The 17,714-nt window shown below is 40.3% G+C and overlaps 2 protein-coding genes across 4 annotated transcripts in view; both read right to left on the bottom strand.

Annotated features, from left to right (window-relative positions):
• LOC117536721 overlaps positions 1-2,000 on the bottom strand; it is a 6,993-nt gene extending 4,993 nt beyond the window's left edge. Inside the window, exons 1-6 of the mRNA XM_034201710.1 lie at positions 1,787-2,000; positions 1,487-1,629; positions 1,330-1,394; positions 736-870; positions 517-615; positions 286-299 (exon numbers count right to left, since the gene is read on the bottom strand). Of these exons, the coding sequence (XP_034057601.1) occupies positions 286-299; positions 517-615; positions 736-870; positions 1,330-1,394; positions 1,487-1,629; positions 1,787-1,891 (561 nt within the window). The 5' untranslated portion in view covers positions 1,892-2,000. The remainder of the gene's footprint in view (positions 1-285; positions 300-516; positions 616-735; positions 871-1,329; positions 1,395-1,486; positions 1,630-1,786) is intronic.
• Positions 2,001-3,006: 1,006 nt separating this feature from the next.
• The window catches only part of LOC117536709 (single-stranded DNA-binding protein 2), a 58,617-nt gene continuing 43,909 nt past the window's right edge, over positions 3,007-17,714 (bottom strand). Inside the window, exons 5-17 of one of the 3 annotated variants that reach the window (XR_004567612.1) lie at positions 12,039-12,128; positions 8,626-8,685; positions 8,448-8,511; positions 7,377-7,459; positions 7,225-7,292; positions 6,646-6,694; positions 6,527-6,562; positions 6,369-6,423; positions 5,945-6,015; positions 5,783-5,861; positions 5,669-5,697; positions 5,481-5,559; positions 3,007-4,828 (exon numbers count right to left, since the gene is read on the bottom strand). Coding sequence is in view for 2 of the 3 variants with exons in the window: in XM_034201692.1 (XP_034057583.1) it covers positions 4,799-4,828; positions 5,481-5,579; positions 5,669-5,697; positions 5,783-5,861; positions 5,945-6,015; positions 6,369-6,423; positions 6,527-6,562; positions 6,646-6,694; positions 7,225-7,292; positions 7,377-7,459; positions 8,448-8,511; positions 8,626-8,685; positions 12,039-12,128 (813 nt within the window). In the remaining variant the exon portion in view is untranslated. Of the gene's footprint in view, positions 4,829-5,480; positions 5,580-5,668; positions 5,698-5,782; positions 5,862-5,944; positions 6,016-6,368; positions 6,424-6,526; positions 6,563-6,645; positions 6,695-7,224; positions 7,293-7,376; positions 7,460-8,447; positions 8,512-8,625; positions 8,686-12,038; positions 12,129-17,714 lie in introns of all 3 variants that reach the window. The other 2 variants (XM_034201692.1, XM_034201693.1) reach the window with 2 other exon arrangements.

Consider the following 17,714-nt stretch of genomic DNA (forward strand, 5'->3'; position numbering starts at 1 on the left):
GTTAGTTTCCCTGGTGTGTCTAGTTGTCTGATTGTGTTCACCTGTGGCCCTTGTGTTTCTCCTCCCCTGCCCGGCTGTTTCTCATCTTGTGATTACCCCTCCCTGTATTTAGTCTTGTCTCTTCCTGTGTTCAGTGTTGGTTCGTCTTTTGTTGGTGACTGAGTTCACCGGTGAGTGTTCTGTTTTGTCTATGTTAGTTTCATTATCCTTGAAATAAAGGTTTATCAGAGTTATCTGCATTTGGGTCCTGCTTCCTTCACTCAACCGTGACAGGTTTACTCTTACATCTTTCAAGACATCTGTGATACACACAAGTGGTACTTTGAGTCTAACAGAGCATATTGAATTCAAATTAGATTTATTTCATGGAATAACTTCAGGTCTTTATTGTTCTTCCTCCTTGACTTATGTGGCAGCTGGTTCCTCTTCAGGGCACAGGTCTGAAACAAAAAGAGTTGATAAGTGCTTCAATATTCTCCTTACTGCCGTGTGTGTGGTGATTAATTGCTATCTTACCTGTGATATCTCCAAAGAAAAATTCTGGGGGGAATTTGAGGCATGCAGCTTGTTGCTTGATAACTTCCAGATCAAGGTCATCCAATCTCCCAGTCTTTGCTGCAGGGCAGGTAGGAAGAGAAACACGTTAAAGTCAACCAAATGAAGGGATAAAATCCAGCGTTTTAGAGCTTTACACTTGTCAGAGAAGCTGAGAGTAACAGACAGCAGTGAACTCACTGAAGATGTACAGGCTCCTGCCAGCTATGACCTCCTCTTTGCCCGGCCTCATTGTGGTGTCGGTCCAGAGGATGCAGTCAGTGCAGCTCCCCAGGTGCCTCCCAATGTGCACGTGTTCAGTGTCGTTAAAGTTAACTATGAGATACAGCCAGAAGATTAACATGTTATGCATTTCTAGTAACTTGTTTAAGCACACATTATGTTGTGTCTCGGCAGATTTGTTAATATTATTTCTCTGTTTAGTTTAAGTCTGTGTCTGCTACCCTTTTTGTTGTCTGCCATTTCCTGTTTTACTTTGCCATTTCCTTTCTCATTTTGAGGTAGTTCGACTCCTACCTTGTCACTATGCTCACGGACCTGATTACCTGCCCTGCCCTTATTGTTTGCACCTGTAGAGTCCCTTGTTTGTGTATATATTCTGTGCGTTCCCTGTGCTCAGTGCCAGATCGTTTTTGAACCTTGAGAATGGATTACCTTGCTTATCACCACAGTAAAAACCTTTTTGTAATCATCTTTTGTCTGGAGTCGTGCATTTGGGTCCTATCAGTTTTTGTGTGCTCCAGTCGTAACACATTATAATCATGATTTACTTACATGTCACCTTGGTGTCGTTTCCGGAGAAGGTGTAATTGACGCCTCCATACACACATTTGCCATTTCTTGAAAGGAGAGACAAATATGACATAAGCCTAAGCAGTTACCTGATGGATTGATTTGCTTAAGTAATTAAAAAAAAGTGATGAACAGTTACATTTTGTCTCCCCAGCGTAGAGTCATGGCCTCACTACCAGGTATGGGGGTGAGTTTGATCCAGGAGCTGTTGACAGTTTTAAGTATACTCATGAGATCTCCAGTGTCTGATACTCCAGCATGGAATATCCATTTCCCAGCAACCTAGACACAAATGAACACGTTTTTAGTTTAATAACGAGTCTCAGCGTAGACATGTTTGAGCTCAAAATAAATCGTTTTTGTTTTCAGTTGTATAGCCCTATAGAATAATAATGTAAAGTACACTGGGGGTTAAGGTTTACTCATGTGAGCAACATACCCCGCTGCGATCCGCCAGAGGTTTCAGCAGGTCTTCACAAACTGGATCAGATGCTGCAGTCAGGGAGGAGAGAGCCAGCAGAGCTAAACAAAACGGAACAGACATGATTAGAAGTCAAAATCACAGCCAATAGGAGACTGCAACACTATGAGCACAGCATGCTAGACTTAAGACTAATATAGGGGAGGTTACATAACTATGGGTGAGAGAGAGACAGAGACAGAGCAGGAGAGAGAGAGTTGTTGGTGATAAATAAGGACACGAGGTGGGCGGGCGACAGTATGTTTGGGAAGTTATGTAACAATTTGCATCTCTGTAGTGACCAAAGAGCATATTGACAGAGTATTTTTGGCATCACTGATGTTTGCTAATCTCTGCTTGTTTTTTTCACGCAGAAGATAGGGATGATAGTTAATGTGAATGTTTGTTATTTATGTTTGTAATACGTTTTATTATAGTGTTAATACAAGATAAATACTGAGGTCTTCTTTGTGGTTCAAAGGCTCACTCACGCTTTCTTCTACTGTCTTCTGGTGATGAATTATTCCTCCCGTCACTCTTCCTCTGTGTTTGAAGACAGGGAGTTGTTCTCATGGAAAATGCAAATACCAGTCAATAAATACATATATATATGGGACTAATCTAAAGTGTTGACAAGGCAGTGTTACAGTTATATTACATTTAAAGGCAGTACATAAGTACACATCTATGACTGTGCTGTTTCAGGAATTATTCCTTTTGAACTTTGTACTGTTAATGAGCATGTACTGATAATAATGTGGATACTATATTACAGTAGGCTCTTATTTCACTATGTGTTCAAGGTAAAAGATGGCTACGGATTATTGTAAATGCATTTAGGAAAAGGCTGTTACTGCACATGTTACCATGCTCTTTTGCTATGCTTATGATTTGTCCTCTGCTGACTTTTGCAGGAGCCCTATCAAGTTCATGCAGTTCACACTAGGAGTCTGTCAAGCTTCGTTTCTCAAGGGCAATGGCTTAAATGCGCTAGGGTGGTTAATAGGGAGGGAGCTTGCGTTTCCCCATATAGTGTTCACTCTTACTGTATGTGTACTCACACTGCTGTTCCGTGCAACACATGGAGCAGAACCACACAACTTAGAGAGGCATGACTTTGGATCACCTTGTCTGCAAACCCTGAATGACACCAGTCAATGATACACACAGTCCAACAAAATAGAGAGCGACACTTTGAATAAGGGAAGAGAAGATTTATACTAGCATATTTAAAACTCATGAAATTCTTCTCTGTGTATTTACAAAAACATAATACAAGAATAAAAAAGAGAAAATTAACACATCACTAATGGAGTCCCACATACTGCCACAAAACAGAAAACATGATCCAATTTACAAATGCATCGTCTTGCACTCCCACTTATGGCTTCAATCTAACATAAGTGACTAAATAAAATATTTCTGTTCAGTTGTGATGTTGCACCAGCAGTCCATCCCTCCTCTCCAGATTTGTTTAAATAATAATAGTAATAATAATAATATCAAATACACATACAAGACAAGAGGAGCTACATTTGGGAGCTGTACACTATGCAGTAGGGAGAGGGAAATGTTCACAGGCATATCGACCTTTTGTATGATGATTATACATCTTGGGCGGTGAAAAAGTTGAAAACATTGATTAAAAACAAGCTTCTTTAGCTTTCTGTACCAACCAACCTTTCACATCACACAGAGATCACAGTTAATCCGGATGGAAATAGAGAACCAGAGTGACTTAATAAGCTAGTGTCTAACAGTTCACCTTTCATACTGGTCATATCTCTTTGTTAGTCCACTCAAGAAAGTCAATTGATGAATCATTAGGATAAAGGTTCAAATAACTACAGATAACAGAGGTACCAGCAAACAAAAATCAAATCACATGACAGGTTCAGTGTCCTCATTTGTTATATAATATAGTCAAATAAAAAAAATCGAACTTTTGTCCTGTGCACTCAACGGGATGTAAAAATGCCCAATAGGAAACTGCCAACACCGTCAATTGGAACAGAGGTTAATTGCTTAATAAAGAAAGATGCATCACTTTATTATATTAAAAAAAATCAGTTTGTATTAGTGGGTATAAACCTTTTTACCCAGTGTTATCTCTACTGCTCTCACAGCATTATAACATACCTTTGGAAAGAGGAAGTAACACAATATTTCTCTCACAATTAGAATCACTCAATTCATAATTGGATTGGATTTTGTTTCTATCGCCCCACATGGTCTTGTGTTCAACAAAAGTTGAACACAATGTTACTTCCCATTTTGATTTTGAAGAGATCTCACATTTTTAACAATTATGGCTGAGTTTGGGAGTATAACTAGCAAAACGACTTATAGTATAAGACATACAACACAATGTAAGTGGTCTGAACACGTGTGAAAACCACAAAAGCTGAATATTAAGACAGATTTCTGCACAAGCCTTAAATAAACCTTGTTATTGTGATGTATCTCCAATTGTCTTTCAGTAACGGACAAACGATTTGTCGAGAAAAGACTAAAGATGTGACCACCAGTTGGATTAAATTTGACCATCAATCAAAACGTTTCTATAAATCCTTGAACATTAAAACCTTAGCATAAATAGGATACTGATTTGTTTTTGGGCATGAACAAAAGGCAGACAGGAGTGTGTTCACAGTCTCATTCACGCTGTATGCAAATATACAAAGAGTTCTCCTCCAGGGGTTTCAATTTGGTTCCTTTGTACAGTCTCATAGTTGCAGAGGAAGAACTGATGAATGTAGCAGTCCCCACTTCAAACTGCAGAAGAAACGGGAGAGAAGAGACGTGGACAGAAACGATGGAGGGGGGGGGTCTGGGGTTAGTAGGAGGACGGAGCGGGGGGCGACTGCCTGACATGGCAGGTTGTGGTGGAGGAAGAGTCACTGGTCTAGATGACATCACATCCTGTCCCGCTGCATTTCACTGATGCACCCCAGCATGATGGGCGGCTGAACCGAACCTGCTTCAGAGCCTTCACACACTCATCGTCATGTTTGGAGAATACTGCAGAGATAAGATGAGGGGAAACAAGTATGTGTGAGTGTAGGAACATTTTGCACTGTTAGTAAGTATGCTGAATCAGAAATCCTTCCAAAATGTTATGGATTAAGTCCAACAATTATAAGACATAGTAAAAGTTATGCGAGTCATGGATTTGTGATTTGCTCCCATTCTAAGTAAACCTATTTTAATTGGATTTTAGGTAGCTGATGGTAAAAAAAACATTCTATACAGTAACTATTAAGTAAATCGTTAAATCAACTATCCAGTATGGCATTTAATGGGGTTGTGGCAGATTGCAAACAACTGGATACACCCACGATAACCCCTTCTTTCCCAAACAGGACAAACTAAATATGTGGCTCTGTCTTAATCCAGAGTTGAGGTTTGTCCATTCAGGGCTACTGTAGAAACATGGCGGACTATGTGAGGAGGATGCAGATATGAAGGGTTTATTCAAAAGTAAAGAAACTACGAGTATTAGTTTCAGGTGATTATAAACTATTGAAAAATAGTTATAAATAGTATATTCCAATAAATCCCCCTTACATTGTTCCTATATTTCTATAGTTTAGTTAGTAGTTATATTACGTTTTGAGCTCTTGCTACCTAATATCCTCTAATCTCCACATATAGTAGATTATAATTGACTTACACTTTCATTCTGAAAAGGGTTTAGGAAGTTTCCTCCCATCTCTCCATCCTCCCTGGGGGTCCCAGGCTGGTTACTCATGCTAAGGTTACCAGGAGAGTTCTTTAAAACAAATGGTAATGGTATGCTATTAAATGATCAAATATTTACACTGCAATTGTCATTTAAAGTAGATACATATATTAGCTCACCTTAGGGAGGCTGTCCATATCACCTGACCCTAAAAGAGGGAACACATTGTAAAATTATAACTGGAGATTTTGTGTCAATACGGCACATACTGTACAAACTACTTATTCCTGTACCTAGTGATCCATTCATGTGATGGGGCTCCATCCCAGCCATCCCCCCTAATGGGCCGTCGCCACCTGCACCCATAGGGAACTGAAGGGGAAACTATTAGATACATACACAAACTCTACCAAACACTCAGATATGTGATATACACTGAGAGAGGAATGTCTTACGTTTGGTCGGCTTCCACCTGGAGGGGCTGTGTTTATCATCGTGTACATGTTGTCGCCAGAGTTGGTTGAATCTGATGTAATGAACAGAAAAACAATGAGTTTGAAAGAGCACCAACGTACAGCTCTCGAAAACATCAAGAGACCACTCCAAGTTTTTCTTAAATCTCAATCTCTACATGTATGGCAACCATTCCATTCCAGTGTCTGTTGAATTCCAACACAGATAAATGCTGTCAGTTATATATTAGAATAACTCAGTAGTTATATTATAGAATAATATCAAAAAACCTTATTTTACTCAAACACATACTTATAAATAGTAAAACCAGAGGAACTGATAATGCTGCAGTGGTCTCTTAATTTCCAGAGCTGTATGTATGAGTTCAGATATAGACACACACTCAAACACACACACAGATCTTGCCTGCTGGACTTGGCATTATTGGGGTCCCAGGTGCCCCCCCTCCTCCTGGTGGTCCCTAAAAATGAGAGTTTTGGTTTCCATAAGTTTCATTCATAAAGCAATGACTTTCAACATGTACAGCTAGTGAACAATGACAGTTTAAACTCAAACATACATACCACATAATTTCCTGGAGATGCAGAAGAGTAGGGGGTCTGCAAAAAAACAAAGTAATCATGAAAGAAATGAAGTAACTTTTTTTTTGTTTGGTGTCTTTTTTTTTTGTCAGGTCACTTACCGAATTGGAGTTAGGAGGATTTGGCCAAGGTCTGCCCCCACCCGGTCCCCTGGAACACACACACACACACACACACACACACACACACACACACAACACACACACACACACACACACACACACACACACACACACACACACACACACACACACACACACACACACACACACACACACACACACACCACACACACACACACACACACACACACACACACACACACACACACACACACACACACACACACACACAATAATACACTTTAGTCGTCGGCTTTTGGCAAGCCTCTTTGTTACCAATTTATTTGGGCAAAGTTGGCAACAACATGTCCGCCTGATGCCAGAGAGGTAAAGGGAACAGGGTAAAAAAGACGAAATAGAGGAAAGCTGTCTTCTAGCTCAACTTACAAACCCCTTACTCCCAAAACAATAGAGTAAAGTTGTAATTAAACACATCTACTGTAGTGAGAGATTCAGGATATTTGCAGTTTAATGTTGTCCTTCTAATTGAGACAGCTGTGAGAGGGTAATTTGGATTACATTGAGTGTGTGCAGAAACATTATGTTGATACCACTCACATGTTCATGCCTGGCATCCCAGGACCAACCAGGGCGTTAAGTGGTGGTCTCATCCCACCTCCATAGCCCTTAAGAAGCAGATATCAGACATCCTTAGTTATGTTTGCGAGAACTACCAGAACCAAATCTTTGTACATTTCCCTAAAGATTACCATGTCCCATACCTGGGGCCCGAGCGGTACCATGCCTCTGGGCGGTGTCATCCGCTGCATCGGACCTCCCATACCTGGATGTCCTGAAACATACAAAACTACAATCAGCCATCAGTTTGTTCCAGAGCAGTGTATCCACGTTGGATGACTTTTCTATTCTTCAGTCAGCTATTTTGGGCCATGTGTATCTTTATGGTCTAGTTTTAAGCTGAGAGAGGTGGAACGTTTTTTAACTCTATCTCTCATCAAGCATGTTCATGTCATCTATTTCACACACATTTGTCTGATCACTACTGTGTTTCAAAACCTTGAGAGGACATACATTCCCTGTCTGAGATTTTTAGAAGTGTGTCTAAATGTAACATTTACAAGTTCAGGTTTAGTTACAGCAGTTTAACAGTAACTGAACAAGTTAGGTTTTTTAATCTGTGCATCATTTATATGTGTTCTCTGGAGGAGTGAGTAGTTTGTGTGAATAGGGGTGTACTTAAAGATAAACAGATATCTGTGTATTACTCTCAATTAAAAGACTTAACTTCTAATAAACTCACCCTACAAGTGTCAGTGTGGCCACAGACTAATACAGCTTTTGCCTATGAACAAATCAGCCAAAGTACCAGAATGGATCTTTACTACGATCATACAGTCCCACAATCAGGTTGTTAGTACTGTTTTTTGTGTGTGTAACATCTTGAAGATGACTGAATGTATTTCCATATTTTGTAATGACTTGGTGACACCTAACATTTTCCAATGGTGTGATGATGACATTTGTGATTTTGTTGCAGACTTTAAGGTTTTATCTAGCAATTATCAAGTAAAACGTGGCCAAAAACTGTCATTGTGAGCATGCCAACATTAGCACTTAGGTCAAAGCACCACTTTGCCTTCATGCAGCTTTACTTGTTAATAGTTCTAGGATGTCAGTTTTTAAGGGCTTTACCAAGCTGTGTGTCCCCAGAAAACACTTTTGGTTTGAAAGAAAAAGATAAAATAATGATGTCCTTTGAGTAAATGGGTTATAACTTATAACTCAGCAATATATTTATTATACAGGTTGTGTTTGCATACCTTGCAGTCTTGTGGGGTCCATTCCGCTCGGTAACATGGACTGGCTGCCTGGGACTCCCAGTCCCTACAGAGGGAGGAGGAGGCGTCACCAGCATTATAGTGACAGTCACACAAACACTTTCCATTTCCACTATTCACAGTACTGTCTGCTGCCTGCAGGGGTCAGTGTGGCTCTTACCTGGTTGGGTAATCTGAGAGTTGGTCTGGGTCCTCCGGGGTATCGAGGTGACATAAACGGCTGAAAGAAATGACAGAATAAATGCATGTGCAGTTACTCTGGGTTATTTATCTCACAATCTAAAAAACGCTACATACTTAAGAAAGGAGAATATAATGGAAATACATCTATATCAATACACCTTTATTGAAATAACAAAATTAAGAGATGCAACCAAATATGACAAAATAAAAGGCCCTTATTTTCAAGAAAATTAATCATAGCTTATTTTTTAAAACCCCATTCATAGAAGAAAAAGAAGAGTCATTGTTCAAAACAGAAAACCAACCACAGCACTTTTCCTTTAACAACAGTTCCATGACAGTCAATTCAGGAAGCCGACCACACTTTCATTGGATTGTATTTATGGAAAAAGAATGGGATAATAAAAGCGGCGGTCGGTTAATAATGATGTCAGTGTATGTGTAAACTGTTTGGCAGCGGGTGTGAGAATCTCTTTTGCAGCTGGGAGTGGGTTTTCGTTTGTCCTCACCACAGACAGTAGCAATGCTTCTGCTATGTTGGCTGAGCTGATACCACTGTGGTCAGAAAGGCCTGCAGAGTAAGAGAAGCAATGCAACAACCTGCCACTAGAGAGCAATGGTCCACTTGTTTTCATCAGGGTCTTTATTCCTCATTACACCTCTTCTCATCTCCCAGATACATAACTACACTGCTTTAAGTCTATTAAAGTACTATAGTAGCTTACAATTTGTTTTCATACTTGCATGAAGAAATACAAGCAATTTACAGAGAATGTTCCTAATGAATGCATAAATGAATGAAGCTGAAGTAAAACAATGTGGATATAATATTGAGGGCATTGCTATGCTTTGTTTGAGATCCTCATGTATTTTTGCCAGTGAAATTCAGCTTTCTTTAGATGATATTCTACATCCAGTCGAAATGCTAATCAGTTTATGGAGCCTGACAGACGACCGGGAATCTGGTAAATGTTGAGTTTCAGTAACCGATAGGTCTCGACAAGACCTTGTCTCCAAAGATCAATTGATCTTCAGAAGGAGATTGCAAAGGATGTTTGGAGTTTTTTTGAAAGCGAAGTCGAGAAATGTCTATGAAGGATATTGATCTGCATGTCAGATGCGAGCGTCTGAGTTTGACTGATAATGTCGGTTAATCAATGTGCGACTGGCAGAGTCCTTCTGATGGAGAACAGAGAGGATCTGGGGCCAAGCTGCATGTGTGACTTTTTGTTAGCGAGACATTTATTTCTCCTGTCAGACTCTTTTCTCTCAGTTTTTGAGAAAACACACACTGGTGCTCCCACACACAGATACATGCTGATTATTCACAGAGACTTTGTACAATAACACATACAGTTAAGTGAGTGAGATCTTTGAGGAACAGCATCATGAACGAAATACTCACATATGGAAATAAAAGTATTACTGTATGTATTTTACCTAATTAAGATTGAAGATTCAAATTATTGTCATTACGTAGTACAGGTATACAGTGGGGCAAAAAAGTATTTAGTCAGCCACCAATTGTGCAAGTTCTCCCACTTAAAAAGATGAGGCCTGTAATTTTCATCGTAGGTACACTTCAACTATGAGAGACAGAATGGGGGGAAATAATCCAGGAAATCACATTGTAGGATTTTTAATGAATGAATTAGTAAATTCCTCGGTAAAATAAGTATTTGGTCACCTACAAACAAACAAGATTTCTGGCTCTCACAGACCTGTAACTTCTTCTTTAAGAGCCTCCTCTGTCCTCCACTTGTTAACTGTATTAATGGCACCTGTTTTAACTCGTTATCAGTATAAAAAACACCTGTCCACAACCTCAAACAGTCACACTCCAAACTCCACTATGGCCAAGACCAAAGAGCTGTCAAAGGACACCAGAAACAAAATTGTAGACCTGCACCAGGCTGGGAAGACTGAATCTGCAATAGGTAAGCAGCTTGGTGTGAAGAAATCAACTGCGGGAGCAATTATTAGAAAATGGAAGACATACAAGACCACTGATAATCTCCCTCGATCTGGGGCTCCACGCAAGATCTCACCCCGTGGGGTCAAAATGATCACAAGAACGGTGAGCAAAAATCCCAGAACCACACAGGGGGACCTAGTCAATGACCTGCAGAGAGCTGGGACCAAAGTAACAAAGGCTACCATCAGTAACACACTACGCCGCCAGGGACTCAAATCCTGCAGTGCCAGACGTGTCCCCCTGCTTAAGCCAGTACATGTCCAGGCCCGTCGGAAGTTTGCTAGAGAGCATTTAGATGATCCAGAAGAGGATTGGGAGAATGTCATATGGTCAGATGAAACCAAAATAGAACTTTTTGGTAAAAACTCAACTAGACGTGTTTGGAGGAGAAAGAATGCTGAGTTGCATCCAAAGAACACCATACCTACTGTGAAACATGGGGGTGGAAACATCATGCTGTGGGGCTGTTTTTCTGCAAAAGGACCAGGACGACTGATCCGTGTAAAGGAAAGAATGAATGGGGCCATGTATCGTGATATTTTGAGTGACAAAGTCCTTCCATCAGCAAGGGCATTGAAGATTAAACGTGGCTGGGTCTTTCAGCATGACAATGATCCCAAACACACCGCCCGGGCAACGAAGGAGTGGCTTCGTAAGAAGCATTTCAAGGTCCTGGAGTGGCCTAGCCAGTCTCCAGATCTCAACCCCATAGAAAATCTTTGGAGGGAGTTGAAAGTCTGTGTTGCCCAGCAACAGCCCCAAAACATCACTGCTCTCCAGGAGATCTGCATGGAGGAATGGGCCAAAATACCAGCAACAGTTTGTGAACACCTTGTGAAGACTTACAGAAAACCTTTGACCTCTGTCATTGCCAACAAAGGGTATATAACAAAGTATTGAGATGAACTTTTGTTATTGACCAAATACTTATTTTCCACCATAATTTGCAAATAAATTCTTTAAAAATCAGACAATGTGATTTTCTGGATTTTTTATTTTTTTTTCTCATTCTGTCTCTCATAGTTGAAGTGTACCTAGGATGGAAATTACAGGCCTCTCATCTTTTTAAGTGGGAGAACTTGCACAATTGGTGGCTGACTAAATACTTTTTTGCCCCACTGTATGTAACAAAATGGTTTCTCTGCATTTGACCCATCCGAGTGTTAGGAGCAGTGGGCTGCCATTATGTATGGCGCCCGGGGAGCAGTGTAGGGAACGGTGCCTTGCTCAGGGACACCTCTGTAGCACTTGGTCTTTCCGGGACTTAAACTGGTGACCTTCCAGTTGCCAAGCCAAGTCCCTATGGACTTCGCCACCACCGCCCCTCTGTAAGATGTACCTGTAAGTGGCCTAAACACCCAAATCTTTTTCTCCCCACTTTTAGTTTTTTGGTTGTGTGTGTGTGTACCATTTACCTGAAAGAACCCTGGAGGGACTGGTCCCACTGGCATGCCCTCTCCTGGGGGAAGGCTCCCGAGGACCGGGCTGGGAGCTGCTGCAGCACTCTGAGAGACGAAACACACACAAAGAAAGAGAAATAAGTCTCAACTCAAAGCAGTCTGCTGGTATTCAACACAATTCTGCTCATCAATGGCTGAAAGTAACAACATTAAGTTACATGTAGTATTTACAGTGAGCACATTCTATATATCAGAATCTGAATCCCCAGGGAAGTTTGATAACAAGATTACAAGTGGTTCCTTTACATACTTTAGTATAGTCCTACTTCCTCTGCACTTTTGAATCATATTGCACATTTAACTCAGCTATTTAATGTACACTCTAGTTTCTTTGCAGAGTAAGGTTATATGTGATGAGTTTATCAAATATGAGGCATTGTTAAAAAAAGTTCTACCTAATATAATATGAAAAAGTTAAAACTGCAAAGGCTCTAACTCAGCCACCAGTATCAATGCAATATAAATGATCCAATAACTTGACATATGAGTTTAACACTCACAGGGGCATTGTGTTTGCATTATGAGAACTACACTTTTAATTCTGACACTTAAAGTACATTTTCAGTCCGTACATTACAGTACAGTACCTCTTCCAAACATGCCACAAAGGAAACAATACAAGGGTCTTCCCACATGTCTCACTTGCTGTCTGTTCTTCAGTGGGATATTTCCTGTTTCTGCAGATACCCTGCTATGCCCGTCACGTTTATTTTTAAACCTTGTGTTTTTTGTTGTGCTTTCCCAGGCGGGTGGTTCTGACACATCTCAGCCTCTGCCTACTTCCTGAGGCATTGTACTACTAACTAACTAACTAACCCAGAGTTACCACCCAGCACCGGCCTCTTCCTCATGACATTTACAGACCAAATAACTGGTAAATTGATGAGAGTATACATCCACATATAGGATAATGTGTGAACAGTGAGCACATACTGACAGCATGTCTGCACACATTTCTTTTTAAAGTATCTACCCACTCTTTGCCCTATTCTGTCTGATCTCCTCTCTCTCTCTCTCTCTCCTCTCTCTCTCTCTCTCTCTCATCTCTCTCTCTCTCTCTCTCATCTCTCTCTCTCTCTCATCTCTCATCTCTCTCTCTCTCTCTCATCTCTCTCATCTCTCTCTCTCTCGGCATTGGCGTAAAAGAGCTTCAGTGAATTCACACCCACAGTCTCTGAAGTTTCCGCCAGCTGACTTTTTAGGTCAGACAGGAACGAGGTTTAATCAGAGCTGAGATAAAAGCGGCTGACGACACTCCTGTATCCTCCTCTGCTCCACCCCCACCACCCTCGCTACCCAACCCCACCCCCCCCCCGGCCTCCCTCATTGTCGTTCATGTTCCCAAAACGTTAATGTTCGGCAACAGGGCAAAGGATGCAGCTCTTGATTCCATATTCTGCTGCAAACGGAGCTCGTACTTGGACTCAGCAGCTGAATGTAAGGATGGATATTGTATCTCGGTATTAAAGCAGTGAAACCAGTGAATTTGAGAGTGTTTTTCCTCTCTCCCTGTTCCTTTTTGCAACCTGGATTACCCAGAATGCCTTTGCTCCCTGGCAGCCTGAGAGGTCTGCTGAGGTTTGCCTTCCCTCACAGAGAAGGGGGAGAGAGAGAGGGAGAGAGAGAGGGAGCGAAAGAGGAGAAAGGAGGACAAAGCAGAGATTACGAGTGTGCATATATGTGTGTGTGTGTGTGTGTGTGCGTGTGTCTATGGGAGTGCGGCTTAATGTTTGTTTGTGTGGGAAAGGAAAGCTGGGGGAGGGAAAAACATCTACCTGACCTGCTGACAAAGCAGCATTTTCCAAATACAGCAACAAGAAAAAAACAGGAAAAAAAACAGTCAGGATATATCTGCTCCAAAACCAGCAACCACCCCTCATCCTACAAAAAACACAAAACAACGCTGGGAATAACACCAACTCCTCTGGTGCTGATGGCCTCTCTTGATTATGACAAACTAGATTCAAATTAGATTAGAAACATCTGAGGAAAATCACATTGATTCACAAAGCCTGTGGATGTTTCTTTCCAAGTTGCTTCTCAAGATACCATGGTTGGGCAAATCACATGGTTTGCACACTGATGCTTGGTTAACATTTGGGCAGCTTTTGTAGTAGAAAAATAGTTATTTGCTTTCTTGGCAAAAGTGAGATAACATTACCCAATTTCATGTTGGTTTGGTTATTGTGAAGCTACCGCCAGCAGTTAGTTGGCTTAACTAAGCACAAGGATGAGAAACAGGAGGAAACAAGCTGGCCTGGCTGTGTCTGAAACATAACAAAATCTGGCTTCAAAGTAGAAAAAAAGTGTCTCACACTCTGGCACTGTGCATTTTCCTTATGTATGGTTTGTGAGATAATTCTACAGTGATCAGCACAATCCTGAACCTCATCACAAACAGTAGTTTTTAAATAAAATCTGTCCAACCAGACCTTCAACTCCTACAATAATACATGTGAGTTACTCAACTAAGAGTGCACTCACAGTGGGTCGGAGAGGGGTGTTACTATATACCCAAGCACTGAGATAATACTCCCTAAACTCAGTTCAATTGGACTGACAGGCATGATTACAATATTCATTCAAAGTGGCAAGCAGTCAATAGAGCTTAAGGATGTAAAGACTCATACAAACCTGGTATCTTTAAAGACTGGAAAGACTTGGTGTTTATTTCAATATTTCAATACATGCTCATGCCTCTTGATTTCACTAACTACCTTTATCTGCTGACTTATAGATAGTAAAAGAGAAAGATTTAAGCAACATTTAATGTTAGTCCTAATGGTAACGATTTTGTGTAACTGTTGATAACAGTTAGATTAAACATGCTGATATGCTTAGACCTTAAAGGTGGGGTAGGTAATTTTGGAGAAAACAGCTCGAGTGCGCTAGACTTTGAAAATACACAACCGGCGAAAATCTGCCACTTCCTTACAGAGCCCTTCCAACACACACGAACATGCACATGACCAATGAGGGCACGAGATAAGTTTGTGCACAGATGGAAGGCTGACAGGCAGGTAGGACATCCAGTTATTTTAGCCGGGTCGGCTAAAATGATTGGTCGTACTTTTTACAGTACTACGGCTTCCACAGATGACATTTTGTTATGGATTTTTTGTCAAAGCACTTAAGATATTCATTGCTATCGGGATGTTAAGAGCATTCCATGGAATATAACAACAAGTGTATCTCGAGCCGGTTTCTCAAACTTACCTACCCCACCTTTAAATGTCTGTTATTATACTACTGTAAATGACTCTGGATTAGACACAATGAATTCCTGTTAGCCAGTTCTTTTTAAATACTGATTCCCAGCAAAGCTCAACATATTCCAGCACTTAACCTTCGCAAACATCAACCGCACACACACTGTTTCCCACTGTTAGTGAGTCCATCGTTTACACTCCTCTCAGATCAGCTTTAACACTTCTGTGACGAGGCCGAGTGAGAGGGACCAGAGCTGTTCAGCTGGTGGTTTTACACATTAACACATTGTTTGATAGTACACATTATTGTTTACAACAATGAATCGTGTGGTGAGAATGTATACCTTTCTTAAAGCATAAACAGTGTTGCTGATAATATGTATTGCACTTGACCTATATGGATGATTGCAGATTCAAATCAAGAACAAATTGTAAGACCCAAATGATTTCAGAAACTCACGTAATTTAAGAACTACTTTTAATAAAATGTTTTGAAATATTCAATCTAATATGAAATATCTGAATGCTCTCTTTATACCAGCTTAATTATGTGCTTTTATGTTTTAGATTGTAGCTCCTTCTCCCTTTATTCTCTGTTTTCTTCACTGTTTCTGTCTGTCATTTGGTTTCAAGAGCGATCAAATCGTTCAATGATTTTGTCTTTGTGGTTTGTTGTGTACAATGATCCCTACATCCGTAGTCGATGGCGTTGTACCCAAAAGGGGTTTGTGATGAAACCTGAGGCTTTGCATCGGCCCTGCATGTCCTCAGCTGAACACCTGCATCTCCTGGCAAACTCATCTGTTGCATAAATTATTCAAACCACTCTACAGTACACCAGACACACACAACAACAGATTCAGTCCTTAGCGCTGTAACATCACCAAAGTACACTGCCATCCACAAACACGAGGTATCCACAAATGAGGGGAATCATTTGATGTGTCAACAGATATTGATGTCCACGGTCTAAACCATGGTAAAGTGTTTGTATATCTCCAGTGTTCATGGATTTGTATGAAGGAATTTCTTTCCAAAACATTTTTTTAGGTGGTAAAGGATTACCAAGATATTGAATATGCATACAAAGAAAGAAGACATTCACGATGGTATGTATCATATGTCAATATCAAAAGGACAATGCACGAGATTGAAATGAAGTTGTTCAAGTACAGGTTCTGTATGTGAGAACGAAAACAAAGAGGGAGAGAGATTTCAGCCACAACAGAATTATTAATCTAAAATGATGCACTTGCTATTGGCTCATAATGGATAAAAAAACCATGTACCATATACTGTAGATTGAAAACACATTTTGTAAAGTTCAAATACAAAAACAGTTGAAGGAAGACATTGAGAGGTAGTACAATTACACTGCACTTCGCTACTTTACAACCTAATCAGAGTTTCTTAATGGCATCACACTAAAGGGCTCAGTAATACTTAATGAGATAACTTGCAAACTCTTTCATCCCTATATGTTTACTGATTGTGTTCGTGGCTAATGTCTACTCGTAATGCGCTTGTGTGTTTGTGTGAGAAGGTGGGGAGTCATTTTCATTCAATTCTTCAGAGACCGAGAGACACTCAGAGATGCGTGAGTGGAATCTCAAAAGGCTGTCTGTGTCTATCTTCCCCTTTTCTCTCCGTCTGTCTGTTTATCTCTCCCTCGCTGACACTGTCTCAACCTGCATCGCCCATTGTCTTTTTTACCACCTTTAAATAATTAGCTCTGTATCTTTAAAAAATAAATATATACCACCCTATACACATTTGTTCTCATGCAACAAATGAAAGTAGACCTCAAAGATAGGTCTGTTTATGTTCTATATTTTTCTTTTCAACAAATCCTACAAACCCTTCCCTATCCTGCTGCAGTAAATACTCATATCTATACAAATATCTATATTTGTATAGATAGATATAGATGTATAATGAGTATGTTCATACTTTGTGTGATGTGCATATTGTTATAAAGAAATGTCTTAACCTCTTTTAAAAAGACAACTATACAATTGTGAACAATATTTAAAGATGTATAATATATCTTAAGTAGGGATGAGGGCTTGGAGTTAAGAACCACAGGCAGACAAGTCAATCTAAAAATTGGACAGATTACTGGTATTCGTTATTTAAATAAAATTACAAAATAGGTTAACACAAGCCTTATCCTGTTAACTACTTAACTACTTTACAGAGAGTGGGGACAAATGTTTACTTTCTTACTTGGTAGATAATTGATGATTTTCAAAATGTATCAAATAACTGTTTTGCTCTATGAAATGTCCAATAATCCCCACAATAGTGGCGTGTTAAAGGGTTACCACTGTGTCTCAAGGCCACACGCAGTACAACAGGATCTACAAATGACACACCACACAGGAAGGCACTCCATCCCTCCTCCCTCTTTCCCACTCCCTCC

This window comes from Gymnodraco acuticeps, unplaced genomic scaffold, assembly GCF_902827175.1.
Source record: "Gymnodraco acuticeps unplaced genomic scaffold, fGymAcu1.1, whole genome shotgun sequence".
Classification (NCBI taxonomy): Eukaryota; Metazoa; Chordata; class Actinopteri; order Perciformes; family Bathydraconidae; genus Gymnodraco; species Gymnodraco acuticeps.